Raw genomic sequence first — 12,733 nt, forward strand, 5'->3', positions numbered from 1 at the left:
TCGATAATTTAAAACTGTATAATTATTTTTACAATAGTCTCCATGTGGAAGTGGAAAAGAATTCTTCCTCCGTAACCCATGCCTTACATGCTTCATATTTGAAAATTTAGGATTCTAAACTCACGTTCAAGATATATAATAGTCACAATAATTACTAGGTGCACACATCATTACCAGTGTTGTGGTGTGAGGGGCCTTTCATGGTGTGCATCAATGAACATATCTTTGGGTTAGCCATTATGAAGCTCACACTCCCTAGTGCTGCTTGGCAAGTTGACGCTACCTGTTTGTGGGAAATACATATTAATATCTGATGCAGTAATGATGCCCATGTCTTCAAATTTATGTATCTATAAAAAACCCATTTTAGATATGTGAATGCTCAAAGAGCCCTCTTCCAAACAATCCTTGTTTTTTTGATTGATTTGTAATATTTAATAAGTACTAGGACCTTGCAGCCATTCAGCACTTTTAATGTCTAGCAATAACATTCCTGAAAATCAGTATCTCACAAAATTTAATAAAGAAGCCTCCATTAAAAATCTGATCAAATTATTTTAAAAAGTTTTCACTTATTTCTATACATCAGTGAAAAGACCCTGAACCTAGCTCCAGTTCTGTAAATACAAATAGGTAACTACATATAACCTAGGTAGTAGGTTGGTAAACAGCAACTACCCAGGGAGGTACTACCGTCCTGCCAAGTGAGTGTACAACGAAAACCTGTAATTGTTTTACATGATGGTAGGATTGCTGGTGTCTTTTGTCTGTCTCATAAACATGCAAGATTTCAGGTATGTCTTGTTACTTCTACTTGCACGTAGGTCACACTACACATACATGTACAAGCATATATATACACACTCCTCTCTTTCTAGTTCTTGTTCTTGTTTATTTCCTCTTATCTCCATGGGGAAGTGGAACAGAATTCTTCCTCTGTAAGCCATACGTGTTGTAAGAGGCGACTAAAATGCCGGGAGCAAGGGGCTAGTAACCCCTTTTCCCGTATAAATTACTAAATTTAAGAGAAACTTTCGTTTTTCTTTTTGGGCCACCCTGCCTTGGTGGGATACGGCCGGTGTGTTGAAAGAAAGAAAGAACTACATATAAGCTATTGCATTACCTCTACCTTCATTCCAATGAGATTTGTGGATTTAAATGCAGCAAGATCCAAAGACACAAATGTGATAAATCATTAAAAAGTCAACAAGCTTTCACACCAGAGTATCTGAGTCTTGATGTCCCTTCTGAAGGAGGTGTACGATCATGGTATAAGATGGTGGACATCCTGGGTGTGGATGAGTTGCTATACTGCCCAGTGTTTTATATAGCTGTGCTCGAGTTTTCCCATCCTTATATGTAATGGGTATTGTAGTAACACCTGTCACAGCTGCAGCAACAGACATCACACTTGTCTGAAGTAACTGAAAAATGTTATGAATATGGAATTAATGTGAGAAATTTCATCAGTCATTTTATCAAAAGACGAAAACTTTTTCCCATGAATCTGACCACCATTTTTATTTGTACCCTGATAACTACCACTAAATATTTCTTACATATACAGAATTTTTCTTCAAGCACATATTCTTTCTGCCTCTTGCTTGCAACACGAAGCATGTGTGGAACATTAAGACCCCTCAGCAAGCACACTCAGGTGGATGGAATATAATCTCTGCCCCCATCCAGAATGACAGTGACCACAGCCACCAGTTTTATATTTATACAACTTCCTCCCATTTATTCCACTGACAAAAATGATCATCCCTTACCCTTTCTATATGTCCAACCCAACATAATATATTACTCCTAACTCACACCTCGTCTTAAGTTTCTGGTACTCCCTATCTTGTACAGTATATACCTCTCTTACTTATTCTTGCTCCTAAATTGCATTTTGAAAGACAAACCACTGGCCTCCACGTGGCAGGGTCTGGTAACTCAGAGATAACTAACTCTGAGTTACCAGACAGTGGTCGTAAACTTTAAATTAACCCTATCTCCTGTATATATTATTAAATTTAAAAGGAGAAACTTTTGTTTTTCCTTTTGGTCCACCCTGCCTCGGTGGGATACGGCAGGTTTGTTGAAAGAAAGAATTTTAAGTCAGTATATATAATAATTCCATACTCATATTTAAGTTGCAAACATACACCTCATCTGGAGCAAGGGGCCAGAAACCTCTTCTCCTGCATAAATTACTAAATGTGAAAATAACAAAGGCTTTTGTTTCTACTTTGGGTCACCCTGCCTTGGTGGGAGACAGCTGGCATGTTAAAAATAAAACTTACATCTCATAACTTTCTATTCCTCTTAGCTCTTTTAAACTGCTATCACTCACTGAAAATACAATGGGATAAATCATGAAGTAGAGGTGTTAGAGGTTTTTCTACTCCAACATTTTTTGAATACTAGAAGAATTATGTTTAAGCAAATGCTAAAAATGATCAAAACTTACTTGTTGAATTTTTTGTGTCATAGAATGAGTAGCATAAGTGAATAAAGCTTCAATTAGACTCAGTGCAACTCTAGCTACACGGGAAAAGCATTCGAGGTACGGCAGAGGATTTGTGTTGCTTCCACAGTCTGCAACAGTTACGGAATATCCCTTTTTCTTGCTCTTTTTTTTTGAGAGAGATAGGGAAGCCAGTCCCTTAGTCTGTTTGTTCTGTAAAAAAAAAATAGTAGAAGAAATGCTAAATACAGTATATTCATATCTACTTTTATCAAAATTTGATCCTGAACATATTACATAACATTTAAATTGTTGAAAAAAAATTGTAAAATGTTAATAAGTGGTATCAAACTGTTAATAGTTAGTGACCTGTCTCAAACTGAAAAACACACTTCCACATCCCCCTTAATTTACGTTATAATTTCCTCCTTATTTTGCTTCTTTGTATATTTTACCAAGGCAAACTTTGTTTCCATAAATGCTTTTATTTTTATGGAATGAAACTGTAACACAAGATCATACTAGCTATATTAACTCATCACTATTCATTCCTCATACCAATAATTTATCTACTGCATATATTCCCATTAAAGTGCCCTTATATTGTCTCAGTTGACGACATGCAAGTTATTATCAATATACAGTGGACCCCCGGTTTACGATATTATTTCATTCCAGAAGTATGTTCAGGTGCCATTACTGAACGAATTTGTTCCCATAAGGAATATTGTGAATTAGATTAGTCCATTTCAGACCCCCAAACATACACATACAAATGCACTTACATAATTGGTCGCATTGGGAGGTAATTGTAAACCGGGGGTCCACTGTACATGAAGAAAACCCTTGTAAACCATATATGACGTTTGCAACACTAACCTGTAATGTAACTCGTTGGGCCTTAGGGATCACATCGTCAAGAATTAGGGTGACCAAATAAGGGTTTGGTTGGTGCCTGCCACAAGACACTTCTACAACAGTAGACATAACAGAGTATGCAATGATTCTCGTCTGTTGACCACTTGTACACCATTCTGGCTGGTTATCTATTGTCGTTGTTTTTATGGTTGAGAGCAGAAGATTGGCAATCACTCCAAAGTACATGTCAACACTTTCACCAATACTAGTTAAAAAAAGAAAAAGTTTATACATTTATCAGTCATAGTTCAAAAAGATATTTTTAATACATTTTGTGCTAATTTTTGTAAAGAGCATATAATGATACACTGTATATTGTACTTATCTATCTATCAACATACCAGCTGTATCCCACTGAGGTGGGGTGGCCCAAAAGGAAAAACAAAAGTTTCTCCTTTCAAATTTAGTAATATATACAGGAGAAGGGGTTACTAGCCCCTTGCTCCCGGCATTTTAGTCGCCTCTTACAACATGCATGTCTTACAGAGGAAGAACTCTGTTCCACTTCCCCATGGAGATAAGAGGAAATAAACAAGAACAAGAACTAGAAAGAAAATAGAAGAAAACCCAGAGGGGTATGTATACATATGTTTGTACAAGTATGTGTAGTGTGACCTAAGTGTAAGTAGAAGTAGCAAGATGTACCTGAAATCTTGCATGTTTATGAGACAGAAAGAAGACACCAGCAATCCTACCATCATGTAAAACAATTACAGGCTTCCGTTTTACACTCACTTGGCTGGGCGGTTGCTGTCTACCAACCTAGTACCTATAATATTGTACCTAACACTTGTTAATGGTTCTGGGGATCATAACTTGCAGCCTGGTCTCAAAACTGGGCCTTGTGAACTGGAAATGAAATATTGCAGGAAAAAGAGCTATTAAGAAACACAGGGAAACGAAGGTAAATGCATAATGAATTTATCGTACGTGTCGATTCTTCAAATACGTTTACAGGTGCAACCTTACTGACCTTAACAAGACATCTCTTAGTAAGAGAAGGCAGTGTTGGTGAAGAGATGGCATTAGGAAGGTTAACATCTTGTGCTCTTGACTCAGATACTTGGACAGAGTTCGAATGTCTGCCTGCAAGATAAAACCTAATAACTCTATTTATACTTGTTATTGACCATTTACTATTTTAATATGATATTTGACTGGAAATATCATGTTACTAATAAAAAGTTCTTCAAGGGCAATCTATTTTGATAACTGCAATTTGCCTTAAAAATGGCTTAAACTTTTCTGTAAGTCTATAACAATACACTAGATTTTCTTAGGGGTAGGAATGTGTGTTATGATCCTAACTTTATGACTGATGCAACAATATAAAGGATACATTACCTGCAACAACCTAAAAATTACACCTAACAGGTCATGAGGAGCAATTGTCACAGATTCATTGACATCTGCAGTAATCATTTCAGCTATAAACTTCAAGGAATTTACAAGTCGTGTCACCGCAGCCAAGCGAGTCTGGAGGGGATCTGTGCTGATTTCTCCTAGGGATTCAAGAGGTGCCAAATGTATAGTGTACTCTCTTGTGTGCCTGTATGACTAGAAATAAACAAAGCTGCATGAGATGACAGGAAACCACATTTATGAATTATGAGTGACCATTGTACGAAAAATAAATTTTTTTTAAATTTTGCAAATAGCAGACTTTTAATTATCCAAGGAGTGATCATTCAAAATCACAATTAACTAACCAATTTCCAGTTAGGACAATAACCCCTGAACAAATGGAATAACAGCAAATTAATCCAGATCTGAGATTATATAAAAAGTAAATTAATATCAACTAAAGTAAGAACAATTGCATTAAAGTGAACAATACAAATTATGCTGTAAACTTTTTGTTTTAAAACAGTGGCCATCTCCCACAGAGGCAGGGTGACCCAAAAAAGAAACACTTTCACCATCATTCACTCTATAACTGTCTTGCTAGAGGGGCACAGATACTACAGTTCAGATGCCCCTTGCCAATATTTTAAATAACATCTTTTTAACTTGGTAGTGTTTACCAATTGATACCATCAAGATTTAAACTTACCAACACTTAAAGTATAGACTAAGTTTTGCAGATAGCAACACCACCAGTTTTAATAAGATAATAAGACAGCCTTATTTTTGTATTCTAGTTCATTTTTCTTGTACAGCATATAATGCATATTGTACAATGGTGCACAATTGCTCCTGCCATCTAAGAGTTAGGAGATAGCACATGTTGATTGGACAAATGGCAAAATACAAGTTTTATTATGCTGAATAGTATTTTTCAGGTAATTTCAGTATCAGAATAAAAAATATTATTGATTGCAATAATAAAACCAACATTATTTTTGTTAAAAGCCTGAAAAAAACTTAACCTACTGTCCATGACTTTGATAATCTGATTGTCCTCACCCCTACTTTTTACTCAGATAATCAAGCATTAATTATTAACCCTTATTTTCAGATTCCATAAGGATAATATATTTAAAACTAGGTTCTGAATATACAAAAATATTAAATACTGGAACTTTAAATTTAAGTACTTTATACAGCATAACTACACTGGGTAATGTTGAGTTCCCTCACCTCTCTTTCTACAATGCCATCAAATAGATAGTCCATGAGACTATGGGCAACAGCCAAGAGCTGGGTAAGCTGCCTTCCTCTGGCCTCAGCCCGGCCCTGGGCCCCGCTGCCTCCCATTCCTGGTAATGGCAATGCAGCAAACACTTTTCCTGCCCTGGATACTGCATCACTTTGTCCCACTCTTGTTAAAGGATTGTCTAAGTACCCAAGAATATGCTCCTCAAGCACAGTCTAATTAATAAAGTATAATTTTAAATACAGTATAATGTCCTATATAATGCAAATAGTATTTCCATAAAGTATAGGTCAGCCATCACTAATCCGGCATAACTGGGACCTGTAGTGTGCCGGATTAGTGAGTTTGCCGGATTACATAGTGCCTAGGTTAGAATACACTTAGTTGACCAATCAACAGAGACTCTTTCCTGCTACATCTTTCTCATTTTCATCACTGGCTTGCTGCTGTGGATTTACAACCATCTGCAGAATTTCTGAGTCAGTATAATGATGAAATTTGAAATTAGTGCCGGATTACTGATGGAACCGGGTAACTGATTGCCGGATTAGTGATGGCCAACCTGTACTGATTTTCAACACAACATACAATGATAAATGTATGAACATTATCAAACAAAGGCCTGAGAAATCTGAAAAAACTCAGGAATCAGTGAAGGCCTGATTCTTAGATACAGTGGATCTTCTTCTTTCTTTCAACGTACCAGCCGTATCCCACTGAGGTGGGGTGGCCCAAAAGGAAAAACAAAAGTTTCGCCTTTTAAATTTAGTAATATATACAGGAGAAGGGGTTAGATACAGTGGATATCTTTATTAATAACAATGTTCAGCTATGTAGGAGTCTTACTAGGGAGATTTTTCAAGTTAATGAAATTATCCACTGTATCTGAGTGTCATCTATTTATCCTTATCATTATTTACATACAATTCTAGTCTCGAAAAGATGCTTGCTTAAACTAGCTATGAGTATAAGGCACACACAGTGAAAATTAATATTTTGTAAAATATGTCATGGGTAAGTACTACACAATTTTATCCACAAATAAAGTAATTTTGTGTATAATTACCTTGTGAGGTAAGCACTGTCCAGGAGACACCTTTAAGTATTCATATAAACACTCCAATGCTGCACAATTCCACTGAAAAATTCATAATATTTTAGTACATAGTTACAATTGTATGTTATAAGTCTATACAGTGGACCCTCGACATTCGATACTAATCTGTTCCTGAGAGCTATTGAAAGTCGAATTAATTTTCCCCATAAGAAATAATGGAAATCAAATTAATCCGTGCAAGACACCCAAAAGTATGAAAACAAAAATTTTACCACATGAAATATTAAGTTTAATGCAATAGAATAATTACAATAACAACAATAACAATAGAATAATTGACACTTGCCTTTAATGAAGATCTGGTGGTGATTGATGAGATGGGAAGAGGGGAGTGTGTGGATGGTGTTAGTGTTTAGAAGGGGAATCCCCTTCCATTAGGACTTGAACTGGCAGCCTCACCATGCTTTACCACACTGTGTATGCCACTACAATTCTTAAATCTTTCAAACCAACCTTTGCTGGCCTTAACTTCACTCACATCACCACTAGTTGCAGGCAATTTCTTTACCAAATCATCATGCACTCCGACACACGCACTCCACTTTCGTACTTTGCAATTATCTCTTTCTTCATTTCAATAGTCATTAGCACCTTTTTTCTCGAAGGGTTGGCACTAGAAGCTTTCTTAGGGGCCCATGGTTACTTATTTTGCAAAAACAAGCACCAAAAACAGTGATAATATGGATAACATGGAATGTACCAAATGTATCCTTAGATGCGCGCACACTGGCTGGCTTGTAAACACTGGCACACATGGGGCAGTTCAGGCCACACGTGGACACGTCTCGTATGAATCGTATCGAATGTCGGGTTTTCCATCGAATGTCGAGGCGAAATTTTTGGGTTAAAATGCATCGAACGTCGGATTTATCGAATGTCGATGCCATCGAATGTCGGGGGTCCACTGTAGTTTCACAGACTGATATGAAGGAGTTGTAATCACATGTTAAATATGCTATTTTATATTATAATTATAGTATCACAGTTAGTCACATTCGTACTGCCAAAGAAAATTTGTATAATGTACATGAGTGGTTCCCAACCTCAAGTACACAAACTCCTTTTTAACCTCAAAAAATTTCATGGACCCACACCTGCTAATAGCTATATTTCAAGCTCCAGTAACTGAGAAAATCAAACCCTGGCTGAGGAGCAATACTTGTCACACAGCTTTGTACAGTGGACCCCCGCTTAACGATCACCTCCCAATGCGACCAATTATGTAAGTGTATTTATGCAAGAGTGTTTGTACATGTATGTTTTGGGGTCTGAAATGGACTAATCTACTTCACAATATTCCTTATGGGAACAAATTCGGTCAGTACTGGCACCTGAACATACTTCTGGAATGAAAAAATATTGTTAACCGGGGGTCCACTGTATTTCCCTCGGCACACTCAAGTTGTCCTCAATGTGGATTTGCAGCCCACGGGTTGGGAACCACCACTGTACAGTATAAACACTTTAAATTACAAGTGCAGTATACTGTAATCTTAATGGAAAGATTATTACTTCTATTGATACAATGAGTCATTGATAAACAGTTTATACATATTCCTGTGCTAATGTCAAAAAATATATGAAAATACTGTAATTATAAAGATGCAATCACATGTGAAATAACAGCACTGATACAGATACGAAGGAAATTCTTGGATTTACAAAACTTTTGACAATAAAAAGTGAATATTTTCTTCTCCCATGATTAGGACATTTACATTCTCAAACTAAGCATTTAATACAAAAAATAAAAGCCATTCAAACCAAAAAATCATGACATAAAAATTATTACACTAAGTTTAAATAACCCAGAAAATAAAATTCCTGTGTGGCAAGATTTTGAAAAAAAAAAAAAAAAAATCTTAGTGTTGAGTTCCATTAAGTTTTGAAATGACTTGCTAAAGTTTTACACAGAGCAAAATATTACGTTCCAATAAAGGCTTATTCTGCAACTGTTGTCTTTGTTTTCAGGGATTAAACTGCAGGAACCATTAGCACTATAGCACTGCATGAGCCATATACTAAACGGAAATCCATCATGATGAAAATTGAGAATGCCATTAATGTTACCAAAGAATCAGCAGCAGCCAGATCTGTGACCAATGGAGCAGCCGGTTTGGACAACACAGTTCTCTGTAACTCTGGAAGATTGGGAAGTCCCTTAAGGATGATGATCATACTCTGACATGCATCAATCTTGGCTCTTGCACAATAACCTGAGTTGATAACCTGTGAATAAAAAAAATATTGTTATTGAAGAACCAATATTTTTTCAAAATGTTTGACTTTAGATAAGTGTATGGTATGGACACAGAATTCTTAATGAAATAAATTCCCGAGTTTGGTGGGACAGTCACTGTTGAGCATTAACATTATTACAATCATAGGATAAGCACTAAAACCATAGGAAGCAAAAAGCACCTTGGGAAACAGCAGGTAATCAGGCTCAATTCAAGGAAAGGGAGATCAGGTTTAATTCCTTGGATCAAGAGCCCCTCACTGGCATCAAGGAGCCTCCCTGGAGGGGCTACATATCCTGATCGATTGTTTTGAAATGACAATGGCATACACCACAGCTACTCTGGAGTGGGATACATCTGTAAAAACCTGCATTTGTAGTCACAGTGGAGTCCATGTTAACCTCGTTATGGTGTATAGAAATGTACTTACAGTTGGATGAATCTTATTAGAGCCAGCTGGCCCAGTGGTTAACACACTGGCCTATGAGTTTTACCACTCACTTGCCCAGGGTTCAAGCCTCACCCGTTCCCTGTTTTAAGGGTTGCCAGTATGCAAGTTGTACGCTCCGGTATATATACGTATTTTTTTTTTTTCAACAAGTCGGCCGTCTCCCACTGAGGCAGGGTGACCCAAAAAAGAAAGAAAATCCCCAAAAAGAAAATGCTTTCATCATCATTCAACACTTTCACCACACTCATACATTATCACTGTTGTTGCAGAGGTGCTCAGAATACAACAGTTTAGAAGCATACACATATAAAGATACACAACATATCCCTCCAAACTGTCAATATCCCAAACCCCTCCTTTAAAGTGCAGGCATTGTACTTCCCATTTCCAGGACTCAAGTCCGACTATATGAAAATAATCGGTTTCCCTGAATCCCTTCACTAAATATTACCCTGCTCACACTCCAACAGATCGTCAGGTCCCAAGTATCATTCGTCTCCATTCACTCCTATCTAACACGCTCATGCACGCTTGCTGGAAGTCCAAGCCCCTCGCCCACAAAACCTCCTTTACCCCTCTCTCCAACCCTTTCGAGGACGACCCCTACCCCTCCTTCCTTCCCCTATAGATTAATATGCTTTCCATGTCATTCTACTTTGATCCATTCTCTCTAAATGGCCAAACCACCTCAACAACCCCTCTTCTGCCCTCTGACTAATGCTTTTATTAACTCCACACCTTCTCCTAATTTCCACACTCCGAATTTTCTGCATAATATTTACACCACACATTGCCCTTAGACAGGACATCTCCACTGCCTCCAACCGTCTCCTCGGTGCTGCATTTACCACCCAAGCTTCACATCCATATAAGAGTGTTGGTACTACTATACTTTCATACATTCCCTTCTTTGCCTCCATAGATAACGTTTTTTGACTCCACATATACCTCAATGCACCACTCACCTTTTTTCCCTCATCAATTCTATGATTAACCTCATCCTTCATAAACCCATCCGCTGACACGTCAACTCCCAAGTATCTGAAAACATTCACTTCTTCCATACTCCTCCTCCCCAATTTGATATCCAATTTTTCTTTATCTAAATCATTTGATACCCTCATCACCTTACTCTTTTCTATGTTCACTTTCAACTTTCTACCTTTACACACATTCTCAAACTCATCCACTAACCTTTGCAATTTTTCTTTAGAATCTCCCATAAGCACAGTATCATCAGCAAAAAGTAACTGTGTCGGTTCCCATTTTGAATTTGATTCCCCATAATTTAATCCCACCCCTCTCCCGAACACCCTAGCATTTACTTCTTTTACAACCCCATCTATAAATATATTAAACAACCATGGTGACATTACACATCCCTGTCTAAGACCTACTTTTACCGGGAAGTATTCTCCCTCTCTTCTACATACCCTAACCTGAGCCTCACTATCCTCATAAAAGCTCTTTACAGCATTTAGTAACTTACCACCTATTCCATATACTTGCAACATCTGCCACATTGCTCCTCTATCCACTCTATCATATGCCTTTTCTAAATCCATAAATGCAATAAAAACTTCCCTACCTTTATCTAAATACTGTTCACATATATGCTTCAATGTAAACACTTGATCTACACATCCCCTACCCACTCTGAAGCTGCCCTGCTCATCCGCAATCCTACATTCTGTCTTACCTCTAATTCTTTCAATTATAACCCTACCGTATACTTTTCCTGGTATACTCAGTAAACTTATTCCTCTATAACTTTTACAATCTCTTTTGTCCCCTTTCCCTTTATATAAAGGGACTATACATGCTCTCCACAAATCCCTAGGTACCTTCCCCTCTTTCATACATTTATTAAACAAAAGTACCAACCACTCCAACACTATATCCCCCCCTGCTTTTAACATTTCTGTCATGATCCCATCAGTTCCAGCTGCTTTACCCCCTTTCATTCTACGTAATGCCTCGCGTACCTCCCCCACACTTACATTCTGCTCTTCTTCACTCCTAAAAGATGGTATACCTCCCTGGCCAGTGCATGAAATTACCGCCTCCCTTTCTTCCTCAACATTTAAAAGCTCCTCAAAATATTCTCGTCATCTACCTAATACCTCCCTCTCCCCATCTACTAACTCCCCTACTCTGTTTTTAACTGACAAATCCATACTTTCCCTAGGCTTTCTTAACTTGTTTAACTCACTCCAAAATTTTTTCTTATTTTCATTAAAATTTCTTGACAGTGCCTCTCCCACTCTTTCATCTGCTCTCCTTTTGCACTCTCTCATCATTCTCTTCACCTTTCTTTTACTCTCCATATACTCTGCTCTTCTTATAACACTTCTGCTTTGTAAAAACCTCTCGTAAGCTACCTTCTTCTCTTTTATCACACCCTTTACTTCATCATTCCACCAATCACTCCTCTTTCCTCCTGCCCCCACCCTCCTATAACCACAAACTTCTGCCCCACATTCTAATACTGCATTTTTAAAACTATTCCAACCCTCTTCAACCCCCCCACTACTCATCTTTGCACTAGCCCACCTTTCTGCCAATAGTCGCTTATATCTCACCCGAACTTCCTCCTCCCTTAGTTTATACACTTTCACCTCTCTCTTACTTGTTGTTGCCACCTTCCTCTTTTCCCATCTACCTCTTACTCTAACTGTAGCTACAACTAAATAATGATCTGATATATCAGTTGCCCCTCTATAAACATGTACATCCTGGAGCCTACCCATCAACCTTTTATCCACCAATACATAATCTAACAAACTACTTTCATTACGTGCTACATCATACCTTGTATATTTATTTATCCTCTTTTTTCATAAAATATGTATTACTTATTACCAAATTTCTTTCTACACATAGCTCAATTAAAGGCTCCCCATTTACATTTACCCCTGGCACCCCAAATTTACCTACTACTCCCTCCGTAACATTT

At 37.5% G+C, this 12,733-nt stretch overlaps 1 protein-coding gene across 3 annotated transcripts in view; it reads right to left on the bottom strand.

Moving 5' to 3' along the window:
* The window catches only part of LOC128687065 (proline-, glutamic acid- and leucine-rich protein 1-like), a 32,246-nt gene that overhangs the window by 14,381 nt on the left and 5,132 nt on the right, over positions 1-12,733 (bottom strand). For all 3 annotated transcript variants that reach the window (XM_070082675.1, XM_070082674.1, XM_070082676.1), the window contains exons 4-12: positions 9,157-9,315; positions 7,036-7,107; positions 5,954-6,184; positions 4,718-4,930; positions 4,347-4,459; positions 3,335-3,578; positions 2,459-2,668; positions 1,221-1,424; positions 175-283 (exon numbers count right to left, since the gene is read on the bottom strand). In XM_070082675.1, coding sequence (XP_069938776.1) covers positions 175-283; positions 1,221-1,424; positions 2,459-2,668; positions 3,335-3,578; positions 4,347-4,459; positions 4,718-4,930; positions 5,954-6,184; positions 7,036-7,107; positions 9,157-9,315 — 1,555 coding nt within the window. The remainder of the gene's footprint in view (positions 1-174; positions 284-1,220; positions 1,425-2,458; positions 2,669-3,334; positions 3,579-4,346; positions 4,460-4,717; positions 4,931-5,953; positions 6,185-7,035; positions 7,108-9,156; positions 9,316-12,733) is intronic.

This window comes from Cherax quadricarinatus, chromosome 7, assembly GCF_038502225.1.
Source record: "Cherax quadricarinatus isolate ZL_2023a chromosome 7, ASM3850222v1, whole genome shotgun sequence".
Taxonomy (NCBI): domain Eukaryota; kingdom Metazoa; phylum Arthropoda; class Malacostraca; order Decapoda; family Parastacidae; genus Cherax; species Cherax quadricarinatus.